Source organism: Aythya ferina (genome assembly GCF_964211825.1).
Source record: "Aythya ferina genome assembly, contig: HAP1_SCAFFOLD_29, whole genome shotgun sequence".
NCBI classification, from domain to species: Eukaryota; Metazoa; Chordata; class Aves; order Anseriformes; family Anatidae; genus Aythya; species Aythya ferina.
Window position 1 is genome coordinate 761304 of NW_028181463.1, and position 18690 is coordinate 779993.

At 50.1% G+C, this 18690-nt stretch overlaps 2 protein-coding genes across 2 annotated transcripts; both read left to right on the forward strand.

Annotated features, from left to right (window-relative positions):
- Positions 1–203: 203 nt before the first annotated feature.
- On the forward strand, positions 204–11061 carry LOC311428040 (olfactory receptor 14C36-like; the record flags this gene model as incomplete). Its single annotated transcript, XM_084539602.1, has 2 exons — positions 204–866; positions 10993–11061. The coding sequence occupies 2 exons, from the start codon at positions 204–206 to the stop codon at positions 11059–11061; spliced, it is 732 nt and encodes a 243-aa protein (XP_084395728.1).
- A 6687-nt stretch (positions 11062–17748) lies between these two features.
- On the forward strand, positions 17749–18690 carry LOC311428041 (olfactory receptor 14A16-like; the record flags this gene model as incomplete). Its single annotated transcript, XM_084539603.1, has 1 exon — positions 17749–18690. One exon carries the CDS (start codon positions 17749–17751, stop codon positions 18688–18690), a length of 942 nt encoding a protein of 313 aa, XP_084395729.1.

The window sequence follows — 18690 nt, forward strand, 5'->3', positions numbered from 1 at the left end:
AAAATAAAGTGAGGGAAATACTTGCAGGTCTGCCTTCCAATCAGCTCAGTTATTTGCAATGATACTGCAAAGCTCATTGATCTGACATTTGTCTGACTTTGAGTTATCCACCCTTCTGTTTTATTTCCTATTTTCCTCAGAGAAGTCTGTTCTAACATTGCTCTGCCTTCTCTTCAACAGACAAGCAAGTACAAAGTCAGCAAATGCCCAACATCAGCTCTGTGAGCGAGTTCCTCCTGCTGGCATTTGCAGACACGCGCGAGCTGCAGCTCCTGCACTTCGCGCTCTTCCTGGGCATCTACCTGGCTGCCCTCCTGGGCAACGGCCTCATCCTCAGCGCCGTAGCCTGCCACCACCGCCTCCACACCCCCATGTACTTCTTCCTCCTCAACCTGGCTCTCCTCGACCTGGGCTGCATCTCCACCACTCTGCCCAAAGCCATGGCCAATGCCCTCTGGGACACCAGGGCCATCTCCTATCAAGGATGTGCTGCCCAAGTACTTTTTTTAGTCTTCTTTTTTGATGCAGAGTTTTCCCTTCTCACTGTCATGGCCTACGACCGCTACGTTGCCATCTGCAAGCCCCTGCACTACGGGAGCCTCGTGGGCAGCAGAGCTTGTGCCCAGATGGCAGCAGCTGCCTGGGGCAGTGGCTTTCTCACTGCTGCCCTGCACACGGCCAACACATTTTCCCTGCCCCTCTGCCAAGGCAATGCTGTGAACCAGTTCTTCTGTGAAATCCCCCACATCCTCAAGCTCTCCTGCTCAGATTCCTATCTCAGAGAGGTCTGGGCAATTCTGTTTAGCATTTTGTTAGCATTTGGTTGTTTTGTTTTCATTGCGGTTTCCTATGTTCAGATCTTCAGGGTAGTGCTGAGGATGCCCTCAGAGCAGGGCCGGCACAAAGCCTTTTCCACGTGCCTCCCTCACCTGGCTGTCACCTCCCTGATGATCAGCACTGCCATATTTGCCTACTTGAAGCCCTCTTCCATCTCCTCCCCATCCCTGGACCTGGTGGTCACAGTTCTGTACTCAGTGGTTCCTCCAGTAGCGAACCCCCTTATCTATAGCTTGAGGAACCGGGAACTAAGGGATTCCATCAGGACTCACCAAATTCACCTATAATCCTATGCCTAATATTAGAAATCCCAGCCTTTCTGAGAAAGAAAATAATATGATGTCTTCTATTATTAAATGTCAGTTTTATTATTTTCTCTCAATACTTCACATTTGATTAAATATTATTCCTAGCCCCCTACAAGTCAATTGTTTTCCTGTAGAAGATGGCTTCCTGTGTAGATAAACCTAATAAGAAAGTCATCAGAAATTCATTGGTCTGAGCTGCCATCTCTTCCCATCTCCTCTGGAGCTGGGGGAGCAGCCCCAGCACACAGGAGGGGCTCAGGACCAAGAGCCCAGCTGACACATGCAGGAACAGCCCCGGTGGCCTCGGGGCTGCCCCTCACTGCCTGCTGGGCTCTGCCTCTCTGCTGCCTTCGGTTCGGGGCTGCTGCTTTCCTGGAGCCATGGCCATGGCCAGCAGCAGGATGTGGCCTTTTCCTTCCTGCTCTCTTTTGGCTTCCACCTTGTTCTCTTGTGCTCTTGTATCTGTGTTGGTCTTGAGCTCTCATATGCCTCGATGACAGCCCTGTTTTCTCTGCAGTGGCATCCCGATCCCTGCAGACAGCAGCAGGCACTGTGCAGCCCTGGGTCATAGCTGCTTCCCTGCTAGCACCACAGTAACAAAAGGGGCTGCTGAAGGTAAACCCAGGAGCCTGGAAACCAAGGGGCTGTTCCCTGCTCTTCTGTATTCTGGGGGTTCTTCATGGAGTGAAAGACACAGGCTGAAAGTCCCAGGGTGGCCCCTGAGGAACTAAGGGCAGAACCAAGAGCTTCCATTATGACAGAACTTGCCTAAGGAGATAACAACTGATCTTAAACTTATCTGCATGGGACTGCACCCCCTGCAGCGGGGCAGGCAGCAGATTCCAGCCTGGAGAGGAATCTGGAGCTTCCAGGAGATGTCAGGGGATCTGCAGGGACAATGTGCTCAGTGGGTAGTGATTAGAACCTCCTAAAATGTGTGACCATGCAAAGAAGGAAAAGGGGAATCTGAGGAGTCCATGGGCTAAAGGAGGCCTCTGCAATGCCATCAGAGGTGGTGAAGAGCCAGTGGCAGAGACCTCTAAGAGTGTAGAGTAATTGAGGATAACCTTCTTGAGGCCTCATGGACCAGGTCTGGTGCAGCACTCGCCTGCCCTTTGTGCCCTCAGAGACACCCCATGACCCTGCCCAGCACTGCCCTGTGCTGCTGAGCCATCAGGACAGATGGAAATGGGCCCAGAAACAGAGATCTCCATGGACGTAGGTGTGCTGCCCACCCTGAGCAGCATGGGCAGGGGGGGAGACCCCCAGGGATCCCAGGGCACCACAGCCGCTGCCTCTCACAGAAGCACCACCATCTTGGGGCCCTGCAGGGAGCACAGGGAGGGAAGCAGCAATGGCCAGCCAGGCCAGCACAGACACACTGCCCTGGGCAAGGCTCCCTGGGAGCAGGGATGGCCCTGGGGAAGAGCAGGGCAGCATTGCTGGGCCTGCACTGATGGGGAAAGGGCAAAGGGAAAGCTCTTTGTGCAGGCCCCTGCTCGGGGCAGGCTGCTCTGTGGCTGGGCCAGGCCTCTTGTGCTGGCCTGAGGAGCGGGGCTGGCCCTACGGGGCACAGGCACTGTGTGCTGGGGATCTGCCAGGCAAGAGAGCAGGGCTGCTGCAGCTTCATGGACCTCCATCTCCTGGCACCATGGACACCTTCTTGCTCCATGCATCCAGCAGATAAACACCTATCGGCCACCTGCTTTCCCTTCTTCTAGAGGAACTGGGGACAGAATAGCAAAACCAAATAAAACTCACAAATTGTGAGCCACAGAAGGCCCTGATGCTGTGCAAGAAATGCTCAAAAACATCAACCACAACTGTGGGTGACCATCACTGGTCACACAACCAAAACACAGTACCACAAGGGGCTGCTTTGCAGAGAGTAACTCCGTCCCAGCCACAGCCAGTACAGGGCCCCTGATGGACAAGAAGACTCCCTCTAAGCTCGGGAAGGAGCCAGGAAGGTGCTAATAAGCACCAGGACAATTGAGGAAGCCCAAAGGCCCTTCTGAAGGGTCACTGAGTGCCACCTGAGAGGCAGTGCTGGGCAGTGGGGAGGGCCAGGAGAAAGACTTGTGAGAAGGCTGTGAGAAACAAGGAAATCCATGGCTTTAGCAGATCCTTAAAGTCCTGCCTGAGTCCCCAGATGGAAAGCAGGATATGTCTGTGGGTGGAGAAGTAGCCAAATCTTGTGACTGGGACAGGGCTGAAGGTCCCTGCGTGAAGCTGGGATGATGGAGAAATGTGTACCTTGCATGTGTGCCTCAGCCTGGGAGCAGGGGCCTGCCCACGGTGCGGGATGTCTGGGCTGTGCTCAGCCATGCCCCAGGAGATGACCTTGCTCTCTTCCTCCCCACCACTCCCCACATGGGGCAGGCCCTCAGGAAACACCCCTGAGCCTGGAGATGCACCAACCTGCTGCGGTGAGGTGCCACTACTGCAGGGGCAGAGGGGAGGGTTGGAGAGACACATGGGACCTGCATGCATGACTGTGGAACGTAGTGCCTGGGAAAAGTTACCCTGGAGCCATAGGAGCCATTCTGGAAAGAAAAGTTGTAGGCAGGAAGCGCACTTTTGTGATGGTGCCGAGCTGCTGGGCACATGTTCAGGGTGCTCTGATGGACTTTTATGTCCTTTTCCATCATGTATTAAGTGCCACGTTTCTCAGGAATAGAGTACCCAACAGAGCTGTGACAGATACTCTGAGATCATGAAAGCCACCAGAAAGTTGTCCCTAAGAATATGACTGATATAGTGAGGTCAGGAGAAGCCCTGGTCAGGAGAAATGTGAGATTAGGAGGAGGGAATAGGACTATCCAGCAGAAACTAAAGATTTTGTAAAAGGTAAGTTGGTTCAGGCTATGCGGAAGCTGCTGTAACCGTGACTTAAAACACTTATATGAGGCTATTCCCCAGCTTCAAAGAGCAAACTTAATTCCTACATTTAAATGTTACTCCACACCCAAACAGGAATCAACTACTCCTATGCCTGACATCTAAGTGTGCACTGAAGCCAAAACTCAGCACATAGCCTCTTTCCCTTACCCTTACTCTCTTGCTTACATTGATCCCTACCCTTAACACTAGATTTAAATGCTCTATTTAGGCCTAGAATTATTGGAAAAACTAAACAAACCCTAAATCACTAAGCTTGTCCGCACTTTAACCACAGACCTGATACGCAAAGCAGAACACCAGTCCCTCCCAATAAATCTTTCTTTAAATTCAAACCCAGAAAGGTGAGCCCTAGTTCCCTGATGCATGAGCACCTAACAGCTGATTCCCCTGTTCCTGTGCATTGACTTCCTCACCTTCAGCCCCTCTCCTAACCCTTACCTTTAGGTACCATACTGGGTCTGGCCCTTAGTGCAGGCCAAGAACTGTGAGGTTACTCTGCAGTCACATGGCATGCAAAGATGGATGTGAGGGGTCATGGGTCTGATCGGCTTGTGGGCCACAAGGAGGAGATGGATGGGAGTGCTCTGAAGGGCTCAGGATCTCCTGCCCCAGCAGCAGGAATGTGACTGTGGCAGGGACTGTGAGGTCACTTCTGTCTCTGCACTTGATAGGGCAGCAGCAGGAACGTGTCACAGAAAGGGACTGGGAGGTCACTTGTGTCTGGAGGTGGCAGGTCAGCCTTGACTTCTCCCTGGGAGCTGCACTTTTGGGCTGACATCTGGCAGTGGCCCTGCTAGGCCAGCAGAAGGCACCTGCTTGGCATGCTGACTGGGGGATCCCCTCTGCCTCCAGACCCAGGAGGACCCAGGCAGAAAGAAGGCCCCAACATGGGTTGTCCTGTCCCTTCTGCTTGAGTCCATGAGTGGGCAGCAGGAGACACAAGGCTTGGCTGTGTCTCCACAAGAAGCTGCAAGGCCAGCAGCAGGCCCCTGGCTTGGAAGGTGCTGATGAGGTGACTTGTGTCTGGTTGGCTGAGAGGCCGCAAGGAGCCTGCTGGGTTGGGATGCTTGCTTCAGAAAGGGTTTCCACGTTGATGGAGATTCTTTTGTTATTATGAATGAGCAGGAGAGAAAAAAATGCTACAAAGTTTGCATTGGAAGGTTGGCACTGGCTATGAGGAGGAAGAAATATCCAGGGGAAAAAGCTGGTCTTGCTGCTAATAGCACAGGCAAAGAAGGCATTAAGTGTCTCAGCCTTTACCTCATCCCTTGTCACTGAGCTCTCCCCCCAAAATCCAGTAAAGCATTATGATTCTCCCTAATCCTCCTTCATTTAAACTATTTATACCATTTCTGTATTATTTTATTTTACATTTTTTAATTTTTTTGACATTAATAGATGGATTGAGCTCCAGATAGGCTTTGGCCTGTCCAATTTTGACCTGCACAGTCCCATAACGTTGTCAGACAAACTGACAGCATGCATGAGAAGAAAGCACAGCAAATGTGGAACCTGACAGCCTTCCATCCCCTGCCCTTGAGTGACTGTGCTGCAGTTCCATTTAGTCAGTTACTCCTGAATTATCCAAATTTCCCTGCAACTCTTGCTGCTGCTGCTGTCTGGTCAGAGATAGCACAATTACACGAAGGTTGAACTGTCTGCCTGCTGATATTAACAGCTGATAGAATGGAGCATCACTGTGGGTGAACCTTGAGAATCTGCAGGATATTGACTTCAGAAAACTCTTGACTTTAACATGGAGAAGAGCCCAGCCATGTACCAGGGGGAGAGAAACCCCACACATCAGGGCACCCTGGGACCCTGCTGAGTGAGTAGTGGCCAGGAGGAGAGAGCCTGGGAACCACGAGGGATGCCACAGAGCAGTGGTGCCTCCTCACGAGAAACCAGGTCAGCTTCCTACAGAGCTGCCTGACGAGGAGCATGACCACCAAGAAGATCTGAGTTATCATGCTCAGCTCAGATCTGCTGTGACCCCACAGAGATAAGGGTCTGCAGCTAAAAAAGAAAGATGTGGAGGTCTTGGAGTCCCTAGGAAAGCCATGTTTAGACAGGATAGAGGGCTGTGATAAGGCTTAAATTCCCAACAGGACCAGGTCTTTGTGTCCATGGCTATGGCTGTTTTCTCTGCCACTGAGGCCTATGAGGAGACAGCTGATCGTTAAAGCACCAGGGCCTCATTGCTTCCTCATCCCCTCCCATGAACCAGGCAGGGGTTGCACCATTCTCCTGCACTTGGCAATGAACATCCCCATCTCCTACTGCCCAACAAAGAGTCCGGAACAAGGTGTGACTGCTAAGGATTTCCCTTCCCAGGGGACATGGGTCAAGGCCTGGCCCTTGTGCTTGATGACACACATCCACTTTTCCTACACATCACTATCACCTTCACATTGCCTTTGTCTCCTTGTCCTCACTGCCGCCAGGGTTCTGCTCTAACGAGCTCCAAGGGAGGCTGTGTCAGTGCTGGCCCTCAGGGGGACACTGCAGGAAACTTGCCTCTGACTTGGACTTCTGGAGAGATGTCTTCAATTGTCTCTGAATGCCTGAGGTTTGTGGGCTCATCAGCAAAGGCTCCAGAGGGGTGATTGCAGTGCCTTGGGCTGGTGCTGTGCTGCTGAGCTGGGCCGGGCTCGTGGGACGGAGAGAGCTCATGGCAAGAGGGCTCTGGTGCAGAGAGACAGCTGTGGCCAGGAGCAGCTCCTCTGCACAGTGCAGCAGGGCTGGGGGCTCTGACCGCAGCTGGCACACACAGAGGAGAGAAGGAGAGAGGGCTTGGAGGCACTGAGGAGCGCAACAACAGAGGGCAGCGTGTGGCAGGACACATCTGCAGGCTCTTGACACCGTGAGGCTCTGGCAGCAGGGCCATGCAGGTGGGGTTGCCAGAGGGGTCTTCTACAGCTGGCACATCTGATGATCGATTGCATCTGTCAGGGTTGTTCTCTCTGTTTCTCCAGGTAGCAGTAGAAGATGTTTTAAAGAATGGTATTTATGATTGGTTTTTTCAAGGGAAAGACCAAGGCAGAGTCTACCTGAAAAGCAAGACTTTTTCTGCAGTCTGTGCTTTCAGGTTACTGCAGTGGAGGGGAGACAGGTTTCATGGTAATCCGTTGTCAGGATTGTACAGGAGACTGAGACTCCTGGAGCATAGCACTGAGAAATTAATATGTCATTGTGGTGGTTTTACTCAGGTGGGCAGCCGAGCTCCACCACAACCGCTCTCTCACTCCCCCTCTCCTCAAAGAGGAAGGGGGAGAAAATACAACACAGAGAACTCGAGGTTTGAGATAAGAAAGGTTTAATTAAAGGGAAAGGGAATGGGAGGAAAAAAACAGAGACAAAAGAAGCAATCAGTCCGCACGGAAGCACAGAGAGAGGAAAAATTATTCTCTACTTCCCATCAGCGAGCGGTGTTCGGCCACGTCCTGGGAAGCAGGGCCCCAAACGCGTAGTGGTTGTTCAGGAGGAACAGCCCCCTCCCCCATGAGAGCCCCCCCTTTTATTGCTGAGTGTGACATCAGGTGTTATGGAATATCCCTTTGGTTGGTTTAGGTCAGCTGCCCCAGCAATGTCCCCTCCCCATCACTTGCCCACCCCCAGTCTGCTGGCTCCTGGGGGCTTGGAAGGAGTCCTGATGCTGTGCCAGCACTATGCAGCAATAGACACAACACTGGAGTGATATCAGTGCTGTTCCAGCTACGAGTGCAGAGTACAGCACTGTGTGGGCTGCTGCAGGGAAAAGGTGACTCCAGCTCAGACAGACCCAACACAGTCATTGATGAAATTTGAAAACTACCTTCCCAAACCTCATCTCACAGACTGCACCACTATCATCATAAAGTGGTCTTCTCATGTTTTATCCTAGATGATCTTTAAACCCACTGAAATCTCCTGTGTTTGGGAGGTGTCTGCAGGCCAAAGCACAGCAGAAAGCATTTGAAATGAGGAGGAGCTGCCTCCTCTGCGGGCAGAGCTGCAGCACAGGAGGGTCTGCTGAGTGTCCGTCTGTCCCTCCCTGGCCTTGCCTCCCCTGGCAGCAGCACGCTGGCATTCCTGCTGGCTTCTCCAGCTGGCCGTGCTGCTGCTGGTCTTGTTCCCAGGCTGGCTGGGGATGGGGGTTTCACATGCCAATGGTGTGAGCCCTCAGTGTGCTTGGGGGAAGGGGAGTACGGGGAGAAGGTGAGGCGTCGGGAGATGGGCACTTTGAGCCTGGATTTCTCTGCCGTCAGCAGTGTTTAGGTTCTTTTCAGATGAGCAACTGAGTACAACTTTCCTGCAGCTCTCACAGGGCAGCTGAGACCAGCACTGATGGAGAGGCTGGCTGTCGTCTCTGAGGGACACTGCACTGAAGGGACAGTCCCTTTGCCTCTGAGGATCCACAGGGTTTCACTTGGAGTGCAGTAGAATGCCCAGGATTTATGTCTTAGAAACAGTTCTCCAGTGTGGTGGGGCAGGTAGAACCAAAAACACGCAAATAAAAAGACAAACAAAAAACAAATACTTACATATCTGCACCTCCACATCTCTGCTCTGCAGTTGGGTGAACTAGCAACAAAACTGGGGAAATCTCTTTGATATCAGCAGTAAAGTTAATCTGAGACTACCCCATTTTCCTACCATGTTTCTACCATGTTACTACCATGCTACTCCCTCTGGCTGTAGTGCAGGACTGATTCTTCCATTGCAACAGAGGAGTCCGCTGCTCCCAGAGGCACTCTCAGGCAGAATCAATGAAAGAGAGCTTCAAAATATCTTCCTGGAAATGGAAAAGCTTTTGTTGATTTTAAATGAGAATATGGAAAGAATTTTCCTCAGTTATGTCTGTGGTACACAATCACTGCCTTTGTCTTCCTTGTACAGGACCTCATGACCAGAAATAACAGATGTCCAACGCTTAGAGAAGCGTCTTCTACCTTTATTCTGTCTTCTTTCTTCAACAGACAACTGGGTCTAAAGACAGCAAATGCCTAACTTCAGCTCCATCTCTGAGTTCCTGCTGCTGCCATTCGCAGACACGCGCAAGCTGCAGCTCCTGCACTTCGCGCTCTTCCTGGGCATCTACCTGGCTGCCCTCCTGGGCAAAGGCCTCATCCTCAGCGCCGTAGCCTGCCACCACCGCCTCCACACACCCATGTACTTCTTCCTCCTCAACCTCCCTCCTCGACGTGGGCTGCATCTCCACCACTCTGCCCAAAGCCATGGCCAATTCCCTCTGGGACACCAGGGCCATCTCCTATCAAGGCTGTGCTGCACAGGTCTTTTCGTTTCTCTTCTTCATTTCAATAGATTATTATAAGCTTACTATCATGGCCTATGACCGCTACATTGCCATCTGTAAGCCCCTGCACTATGGGAGCCTCGTGGGCAGCAGAGCTTGTGCCCAGATGGCAGCAGCTGCCTGGGGCAGTGGCTTTCTCACTGCTGTCCTGCACACGGCCAACACATTTTCCCTGCCCCTCTGCCAAGGCAATGCTGTGGACCAGTTCTTCTGTGAAATCCCCCACATCCTCAAGCTCTCCTGCTCACATGCCTACCTTAGGGAAGTTGGATTTATTGCATTTAGCTTTTGTTTAGTTGTTGGTTTCTTTGTTTTTATTGTGGTGTCCTATGTGCAGATCTTCAGGGCAGTGCTGCGGATACCCTCTGAGCAGGGCAAGCACAAAGCCTTTTCCATGTGCCTCCCTCACCTGGCCATGGTCTCCCTGTTTCTCTGTACTGGCATGTTTGCCTACCTGAAACCCCCCTCATTCTCCTCCCCATCCCTGGACCTTGCAGTATTTTTTCTGTACTCCATGTTACCTCCAGCAGTGAACCCCCTCATCTACAGCATGAGGAACCAGGAGCTCAAGGGTGCACTGAGGAAATTGTTTGAATACATATTTCTTAAGAAACTGTAATGTTCCTTTACATTCCGAGTTTATCTCAGAAACAGTTAAGAAAGTAATTTGGTTTTATTTTTCTTGATAAATATGATCTTCAAGTTGTGGAGTCGATTTAATTAATGTCATTGTTAGCCTCCTACCTGTTCATTTATCTCTTTATTTTTCCTAATCATCTCATGCATATGTAAAGCCAGGCTTTCTGTGTAGCTATAGACAATAAAGAAGTGAGCAGAAATTCATAGGTCTCAGCTGCAGTGTATTCCCATCTCCTGTGAACTAGCAAAGAAGCTATTTAAAAAAAAATAAATAGCAAAACTGTTTGTGACAGTGACGCTTGACCACTTCCTTGAAACAGGGCCTCAATAGATGCGTCTGATTTTTAGGAGGACAGACATTTTCACAACGGGAGCCCACCTCTCCCCTCTCCTTTCATTTTCCACCTTCTATTGCTGAGTGTGACATCATATGGTATGGAATATCTCTGTGGCTGGTTTAGGTCAGCTGCCCTGGTGATGTCCGTTCCCTGTCTCTTGCGCACCTGCAGCCTGCTGGCTCTTTGGGGAGGGGGGATTAGAGGGATTCCTGATGCTGTGACAGCATTGCTCAGCAGTAGACAAAACAGAACCGTGATACCAGTGCTGTTCTAGCTACTCAAGCAGAGCACAGCACTGGGTGGGTTTCTACAGGAAAAGTTAACTCCATGCCAGCCATACCCAGTACGGTCACATATTGAAAACACAGCACCACAGGGGCTGCTCTGCAGAGACTAACTCTGTCCCAGACAGAGCCAGTGCAGGGCCACACAGTGGACAAGAAGGCTCCCTCTGAGCTCTGTGGGGAGTCAGGAAGGTCCTAATAAGCACCAGGACGACTGAGGAAGCCCAAAGGCCCTTCTGAAGGTTGACTTATTCCCACCTGGGAGGCAGTGTTGGGCAGTGGGAAGGGCTATGAGAAAGACATGTGAGAAGGCCGTGAGAAACAAGGAAATATCACTGCCATTGACCCAGGCCTGCAAAAAGTCACTCTCTGGCCTCCTCTGTCAGGCCAGCGTGATCCCAGGAAAGAGCAGTGAATGGAGCCCGCAGAGCATGAGCCTGTCCCATGTGGACTAAGCAGAGCTCAAGTGCTCAGTCTGGTGTGAGCTCTGCAGCCCCAGGGCACGCAACAGACTCAGCAAAGGAGCCTAGCAAGTGATTCTTGCAGCCCTGGGGCAATGGCAGTAACACCATGAGCTGGATCTGCCTCCCAGCCTGCCCAGCACTGCCCTGCAGAGTGCCCCCATGCCCCGGGCACCACAGCCCCCTTGCTCTGCAGAGCAGCACCTCTGGTTGTCATGTCAGAGATCTCAAATTTTGACTAAACTCATATCTCATAGCTGGTTTTAGTTTTATCCTTAGGGGTGGCTACTGCCTCCAAGATGCCTGAGAGGAGGTAAATCCTGCACGAAGGCCTGCAAAATGTTACCCTGGATCCATAGGAGTCATTCTGGAACCAAGGCTTCTTCATAGGATGTACACTTTTGTGGAGGTGCGGAATGGATGGTCATGTGCAGGATGCTCCTACAGAACTTTGTGCCCTTTTCCCTACCGACTACAACACCACTTCTGTCTCAGCAACAGAGTAGCCAGCAGAGTGAGACAGATACTCTGAGATCATGAAAGCCATCAGAAAGCTGATCCCAATAAGATAACCAATATGAGGATGACAGGAGAAGCCTGGCCAAGAGAAGTGAGATTTTGGGGAGGGAAGAGGAGTTTGGGAACCAGAAATTAACGATTTTGTATAGGTAAGAGGTTTCATGTAATATTGATCGTGCTTTAAAACTGGCTTTAAACAGTCATGTAAAACACTTACACTTTTTTGACCAGTAACCCTAATCGCAAAACCTGAATGTTGCTCCAACACCTTGACAGAAATCCCCTGCAGTAATACCTGACCTCAGAGTATCCCTTCAAGCAGAACTCAGCCCATAGCCCTTTTCCTTACCTTTACTCTCTTGCTCATCCTAATCTCTTCCCTTAGCACTAGCATTAAAACACTTTATTTAACCCTAGACGACTTCTTGGCAGACCTAAAGAAAACCATAAACCATGAAGCTTCTCCATACCCCAGCCACAGACCTGACACCCTATGCAGAACACCAAATCCTCCCAACAAACCGTTGCTTAAACTCTAACGCAGAAAGGTGAGCCCTAGTTCAAGGCCAGTTGGCAAGTGACTTTGGACAACCTAATCTAATGGAAATTGTCCCTGTCCATAGAATAAGGTTTGACTAGACGATCACAGAATCACAGAATCATCTAGGTTGGAAGAGACCTCCAAGATCACCTAGTCCAACCTCTGACCTAACACTAAGCAGTCCTCCGCTAAACCATATCACTAAGCACTACATCTAAACACCTTTTAAAGACCTCCAGGGATGGTGACTCCACCACTTCCCTGGGCAGCCCATTCCAATGCCTAACAACCCTCTCAGAAAAGAAGTTTTTCCTAATATCCAACCTAAACCTCCCCTGGCACGACTTTAGGCCATTCCCCCTCATCTGGTCACTGGGCACGTGAGAGAGCAGACCAACCCCCACCTCGCTACAGCCTCCTTTGAGGTAGCTGTAGAGAGCAAAAAGGTCACCCCTAAGCCTCCTTTTCTCCAGGCTGAACAATCCCAGCTCCCTCAGCTGCTCCTTGTAAGATTTGTCCTGGGTTACATGTACTTGGGTAGTGTAAGGCACAATGCAATTCTTTTTGCCTTCTGCATCTACAGCACAGGAAGTAGGACTGCCCTAGTCTATTGACTGGACAACAGACTAGGGTACAAAAAGTAAATGTCTTTACTTTTCATCCTGAGTTTTCTACAGAAGACCCAAGAGAGACCATGGATGACCGGGTACCTACTAATATTTAATTTGAATTTCTCTGGTTCCAATGGTCATTTCAATTTTATTTTATTTTATTTTATTTTATTTTATTTTATTTTATTTTATTTTATTTTATTTTATTTTATTTTATTTTATTTTATTTTATTTTATTTTGTTTTATTTTGTTTTGTTTTATTTTGTTTTATTTTATTTAAATTTATTTTATATTATTTTATTTTATTTTATAATATTTTATCCTGCCCCCCAAAAAATGTGACTTGTTTTAGAAAGGGTTTCATGTGCTGAACTGTGCTGCAGTTACAGGGACAAAGACCACTACTTGCAGTGGAAGTGTCAGACCACCAGACTCTGCTTTTCCTCCCTATGGAGGTCTCCAAAGAAGTGACCCTGGATCAGTAGCAATAGGAGAATGATGCTTCAAACGGAAATGCAACAAAATTCAGCCTTTGAAACAAGAAAATATTTTTATTATTTGCTTTGTGAAATCTTTTCCCTGAACTATGTTATGCAAGCTCTGCAGTTAGCTGCAAAAGGCGTGAAGGTTTGAAGAAAACTATGGAGGAGATGTTTGGAATTTCTGCATTTTAATGAGTTCCATGGTGTATTGTGGTGCTGAGTCTATGAAGCTCAGGTACTGAGAGGAGAACGATGCAACTGCTAGAAAAAGTAAAGTCAGAAGGAAAAGCTGAAGTGACTTGGGGTATTAATGGGCCCCACTGAGGGCTGTTACTAACAAAGACTCCCCAGGGCCTTGTTAGGGCAGATAATCGGAGGCCATGATTGCAGACAGGCAAAGCACTGTGCTGAGAAAACTCTTTGTTGGTTTTAGTGAAGCAGAAGAGCCAAGGCCTGACCCCAGCCACTGGAAGGGGAGATCCTGCACCCCCACATCTGGCTCAAGGCTTTTCCTGGGGTCTGTGGGCTGTGGTGGGCAGTGTGATGCCATGAGAAGAACAGTGGTATGACACCTCTGAGCTGCTGCACAGGGTTGCAAGGAATCAATGAGGCCCCATTGCAGTGAGTAAAACATATCTCCTCCTAAGCTACTGCCAAGGGGAAAAACCTTCAGGGCTGTTGGGCCTTCCCTCTTTACCAGCACCCTCTGCCTTCTCCTCTGCAGGCTTTCCATTGCTGTCCCACACATTGCCCTATTTTCTTGAAGTCTGCAGACACCCATCTCAGTTCAGCATCTTGCTTTCATGCCTTGCTTTCACCCATGTCTCATCAGCCCTCACCAGCTGTTCCTTGAAACACAAAGCCAGGGTCTGATCAGAGGGTGACCTCTGGCACCACAGCATGACCCTTTGAGGGACATTTCTCCCTACTTGTGACCATTCCAGCCTTCCTGGAACACTTTGTGGCATTTTTTTCTCTACTGCTCTTCTCTGCTACCGCAGAAAGCTCCATCTGGTAGGAAACCACTCTTGAAGTAGGCATCCCAACCCAGCAGGCTCCTTTCTGTCTCTCAGCCAACCAGACAAAAGTCACCTCAGCAGCAGCTTCCAAGCCAGGGGCCTGCTGCTGGCCTTGCAGCTTCTTGGCTAGACACAGCCAAGCCTTGTGCCTCCTGTTGTGCAGTCATGGACTCAAGCAGAAGGGACAGGACAACCCATGTTGGGGCCTTCTTTCTGCCTGGGTCCTCCTGGGTGTGTAGGCAGAGGGGATCCCCCAGTCAGCATGCCAAGCAGGTGCCTTGTGCTGGCCTAGCAGGGCCACTGCCAGATGTCAGCCCAAAAGTGCAGATCCCAGGTCTATGTCAAGGGTGACCTGCCACCTCCAGACACAAGTGACCTCACAGTCCCTTTCCATGACACGTTCCTGCTGCTGCCCTATCAAGTGCAGAAACAGAAGTGACCTCACAGTCACTGCCACAGTCACAATCCTCCTGCTGGGGCAGGAGATCCTGAGGCAGAGCTCACCTCTCTCTAGTCCCTTAGGGACTAGATTTTAATTTTCTGTGTTAGAGATTAAGCAAAGTTTTAGTTGGAGTGTTTTGTGTTCTGCTTGTGGTGTCAGGTCTCTGGTTAGGGTATGGGCAAGCATTATGGTTTAGGGTGTTTTTTTTTAGGTATGGCAAGAAGTCTGGGGTTAAATAGAGCATTTTAATGTTAGTGTTAAGGGCAGAGATTAGGGTGAGCAAGAGAGTAAAGGTAAGGGAATGGAGCTCTGTGCTGAGTTTTTCTTCAGGTGATACCTTGAGTTCTGCATTACAATAGTGGATTCCTGTCAAGGTGGTTGACTAATGTCTTGGTTGAGGGATTAATGTTACTCTTGAAAATAGTGTAAGGGCCATACAAGACTGTTTGAAGTCAGTGTTACAGCAGCATCAACATTACCTCTTACCTCTTACCCTCTTACAACTACAAAGGTAAGCTTTCGAGCTCTTCTTCACTTCTTCCCTCACCCCAATCTGACATCTCTCCTGGCCAGGCTACTCCTGACCTCCCCATAACAGTCATCTAACTGGGATCAGCTTTCTGATGGCTTTCATTATATCAGAGTACCTGTCTCAGAGTACCTGACTATTCTTTGGGAGAAAAAGTTTGTCATGATATATAATCTAATTTTTCGTAATATCTAATCTAAATCTCCCCTTGTGGCCATTTTCTTGAGTCCTATCATTAGTTATCTGAGAGAAGAGGCTGACCCCTGCCTCATCACAACCTCAACAGCATGTGTTCTCACCTCGGCAATTCCAAAGGGACATAAGTGACTGGAATGTGCTGGGACTTGGTCTGTGCTTACTGAGCCTCAGTGAGTGCCACTGACTGAGCAGGTGCAGATGGTTACCAGAATGTTCTACCAGCTGGGGACAGGCTGGACAACAGTCAGTAATGAGCAATTGCACTGTGTTTAACTTGCTTTGTACATAACAATAACAATAACAGCAACTCTTATTATTTCTCTTCCCTTTCAGTCCTTTAAACTGCCCTTATCTCAACATATAAGCATTTTGGGGGGGGAGAGGGCTGATGTGAGCCAACTGCTGTGTGGTGCTGAGCTGCCCACCAGGTTAAAGCACAACATGTTTGACAACCACAGTCCAACAGCACAAATCACCCTTGTAAAAGTCATCTCCCCTGTGTTCAGAGAAGTGCAGATGGTGACAAATTCAGTCTGATTCAAACAGCACACCCCAATAGAGACCCTGCTGCCTTCGGGAGCTGTCAGCCCTGAGGGCTTGGGGACACCTCGAGGGAGCCCAAGGGCACAGAGCAAGCGATGCCATGGTCGGGTGCTGTGCTGCTGAGCTGGGCCGGGCTCCTGGGCACAAGCAGAGCTCCTGGCAAGCGCTGCAGAGAGACAGCTGTGCCCAGGAGCAGCTCCTCTGCACAGCGCAGCAGGGCTGGGGGCTCTGACCGCAGCTGGCACACAGACAAGAGAGAAGGAGAGAGGGCTTGGAGGCACTGAGGAGCGCAACAACAGAGGGCAGCGTGTGGCAGGACACATCTGCAGGCTCTTGACACCGTGAGGCTCTGGCAGCAGGGCACTGCAGGTGGGGTTGCCAGAGGGGTCTCCTACATCTGGGACATCCAATAGCTGATAGCATCTGTCAGGGTCATTGTCTCTATTTCTACAAAAAGGAGTAGAAAATGCTGTATAGAATAACATTTATGATTGCATATTTCAAGAGGAAAAACAAGAGAGGGGCTACCTGAAAGGCAAGACTTTTTCTGTAGCCTATGTTTGCAGATTCCTGCAGTGGAGGGGAGGCAGATTTCATGGTAATGGATTGTCAGTATTGTAGTGGAGACTGAGACTCCAAGAGAATTGCAGTGAGAGATCAGTTTGTCAGCAATGAAGTTTATAAAGTCCCTTCACACACCTCAGCCCAGAAACTGCACCAACATCATTTTGTGGTCCTCTCAGGTTTTATCCTAGCTGATCTTTATGAGCTGCAAGCCCCCCGATGCCCAGTGCTGGGAGACATCCCTGTCTTTGGGAGGTCTCTGCCAGCTTGAAGTGAGCACAGATCATTTGCAAAGAGCAGGAGCTGTGTCCTCTGCAGGCAGAGCTGCAGCACAGGAGGGTCTGCTGAGTGTCCGTCTGTCCCTCCCTGGCCTTGCCTCCCCTGGCAGCAGCACGCTGGCATTCCTCCTGGCTTCTCCAGCTGGCCGTGCTGCTGCTGGTCTTGTTTGCAGGCTGGCTGGGGATGGGGGTTTCACATGCCCATGGGGTGAGCCCTCGGTGTGCTTGGGGGAAGGGGAGTACGGGGACAGGGTGAGGGGTGTGGAGATGGGCACTTTGTGCCTGGATTCCTCTACACTCAGCAGTGTTCAGGTTCTTCAGAGATCAGTCTCTGAGTACAACTTGCCTGCAACACTCACAGGGTGGGTGAGACCAGTATTGATAGACAGATTATCTGTCCTCACTAAAGGACACTGCACTATAGGGCCAGTCCCTTTTTCCCTTAGGATGCACAACATTTCCACTTATGTGCTGGAGAAATGCCCGGGATTTCTGTTTTAGAAAAACTCAGCAGGTGTGGTAGGTCAGTAACAACAAAAAGTCTAACCCTATAAAATAAAAATTTATATATATATATATATATATATATATATATATATATATATATATATATGTATCTGCTCTGAAGTTGGGTAACCTGAGAGCAACACTGGGGCAAGGTTCGTTGATATCAGCAGTGAAGAGAGTCTGAGATTACCTCATGTTCCTCCTTACCTCTGGCTTTTGGACATAACTGACTCTTCCGTTGCCCACAGAGGAGTCCCCTGCTCCCAGGGATACCCTCAGGCGTCAGGAAGAACTCATGAAAGGGACCTGCCAAATGTCTTCCTGGAAATGGACAATTTTCTGGAGATTCTAAATGAGAAATGGGATGAGTTTTTCTCTGGTAAGTCTGTTGTACATTATTACTGTTCTTTCTCTTCTTTGTTCAGGATCACATCCCCAAAAAAGCAGATGTCCAACAGCAGCTCCATCACTGAGTTCCTCCTGCTGGCATTCGCAGACACACGCGAGCTGCAGCTCCTGCACTTCGCGCTCTTCCTGGGCATCTACCTGGCTGCCCTCCTGGGCAACGGCCTCATCCTCAGCGCTGTAGCCTGCCACCACCGCCTGCACACCCCCATGTACTTCTTCCTCCTCAACCTCGCCCTCCTCGACCTGGGCTGCATCTCCACCACTCTGCCCAAAGCCATGGCCAATGCCCTCTGGGACAACAGGGCCATCTCCTATCAAGGATGTGCTGCACAGGTCTTTTTCGTTGCTTTCTTGTTTGGAGCAGAGTTTTCCCTTCTCACTGTCATGTCGTATGACCGCTACATTGCCATCTGCAAGCCCTTGCACTACGGGAGCCTCGTGGGCAGCAGAGCTTGTGCCCAGATGGCAGCAGCTGCCTGGGGCAGTGGCTTTCTCACTGCTGTCCTGCACACGGCCAGCACATTTTCCCTGCCCCTCTGCCACGGCAATGCTGTGGACCAGTTCTTCTGTGAAATCCCCCACATCCTCAAGCTCTCCTGCTCAGATGCCTACCTCAGAGAAGTCGGGGCATTTGTGTTTACTGTTTCTTTAGTCTTTGGTTGTTTTGTTTTCATTGTAGTGTCCTATGTGCAGATCTTCAGGGCTGTGCTGAGGATGCCCTCTGAGCAGGGCAAGCACAAAGCCTTTTCCACGTGCCTCCCTCACCTGGCAGTGGTTTCCCTGTTTGTCAGCACTGCCATATTTGCCTACCTGAAGCCCGCTTCCATCTCTTCCCCATCTCTGGACTTGGTGGTGTCACTTATGTACTCAGTGGTACCTCCAGCAGTGAACCCCCTCATCTACAGCATGAGGAACCAGGAGCTCAAGGTTGCAGTGAGGAAGATGATTCTATATGTGCTTCTTAAGCATCAATGTTGTTAA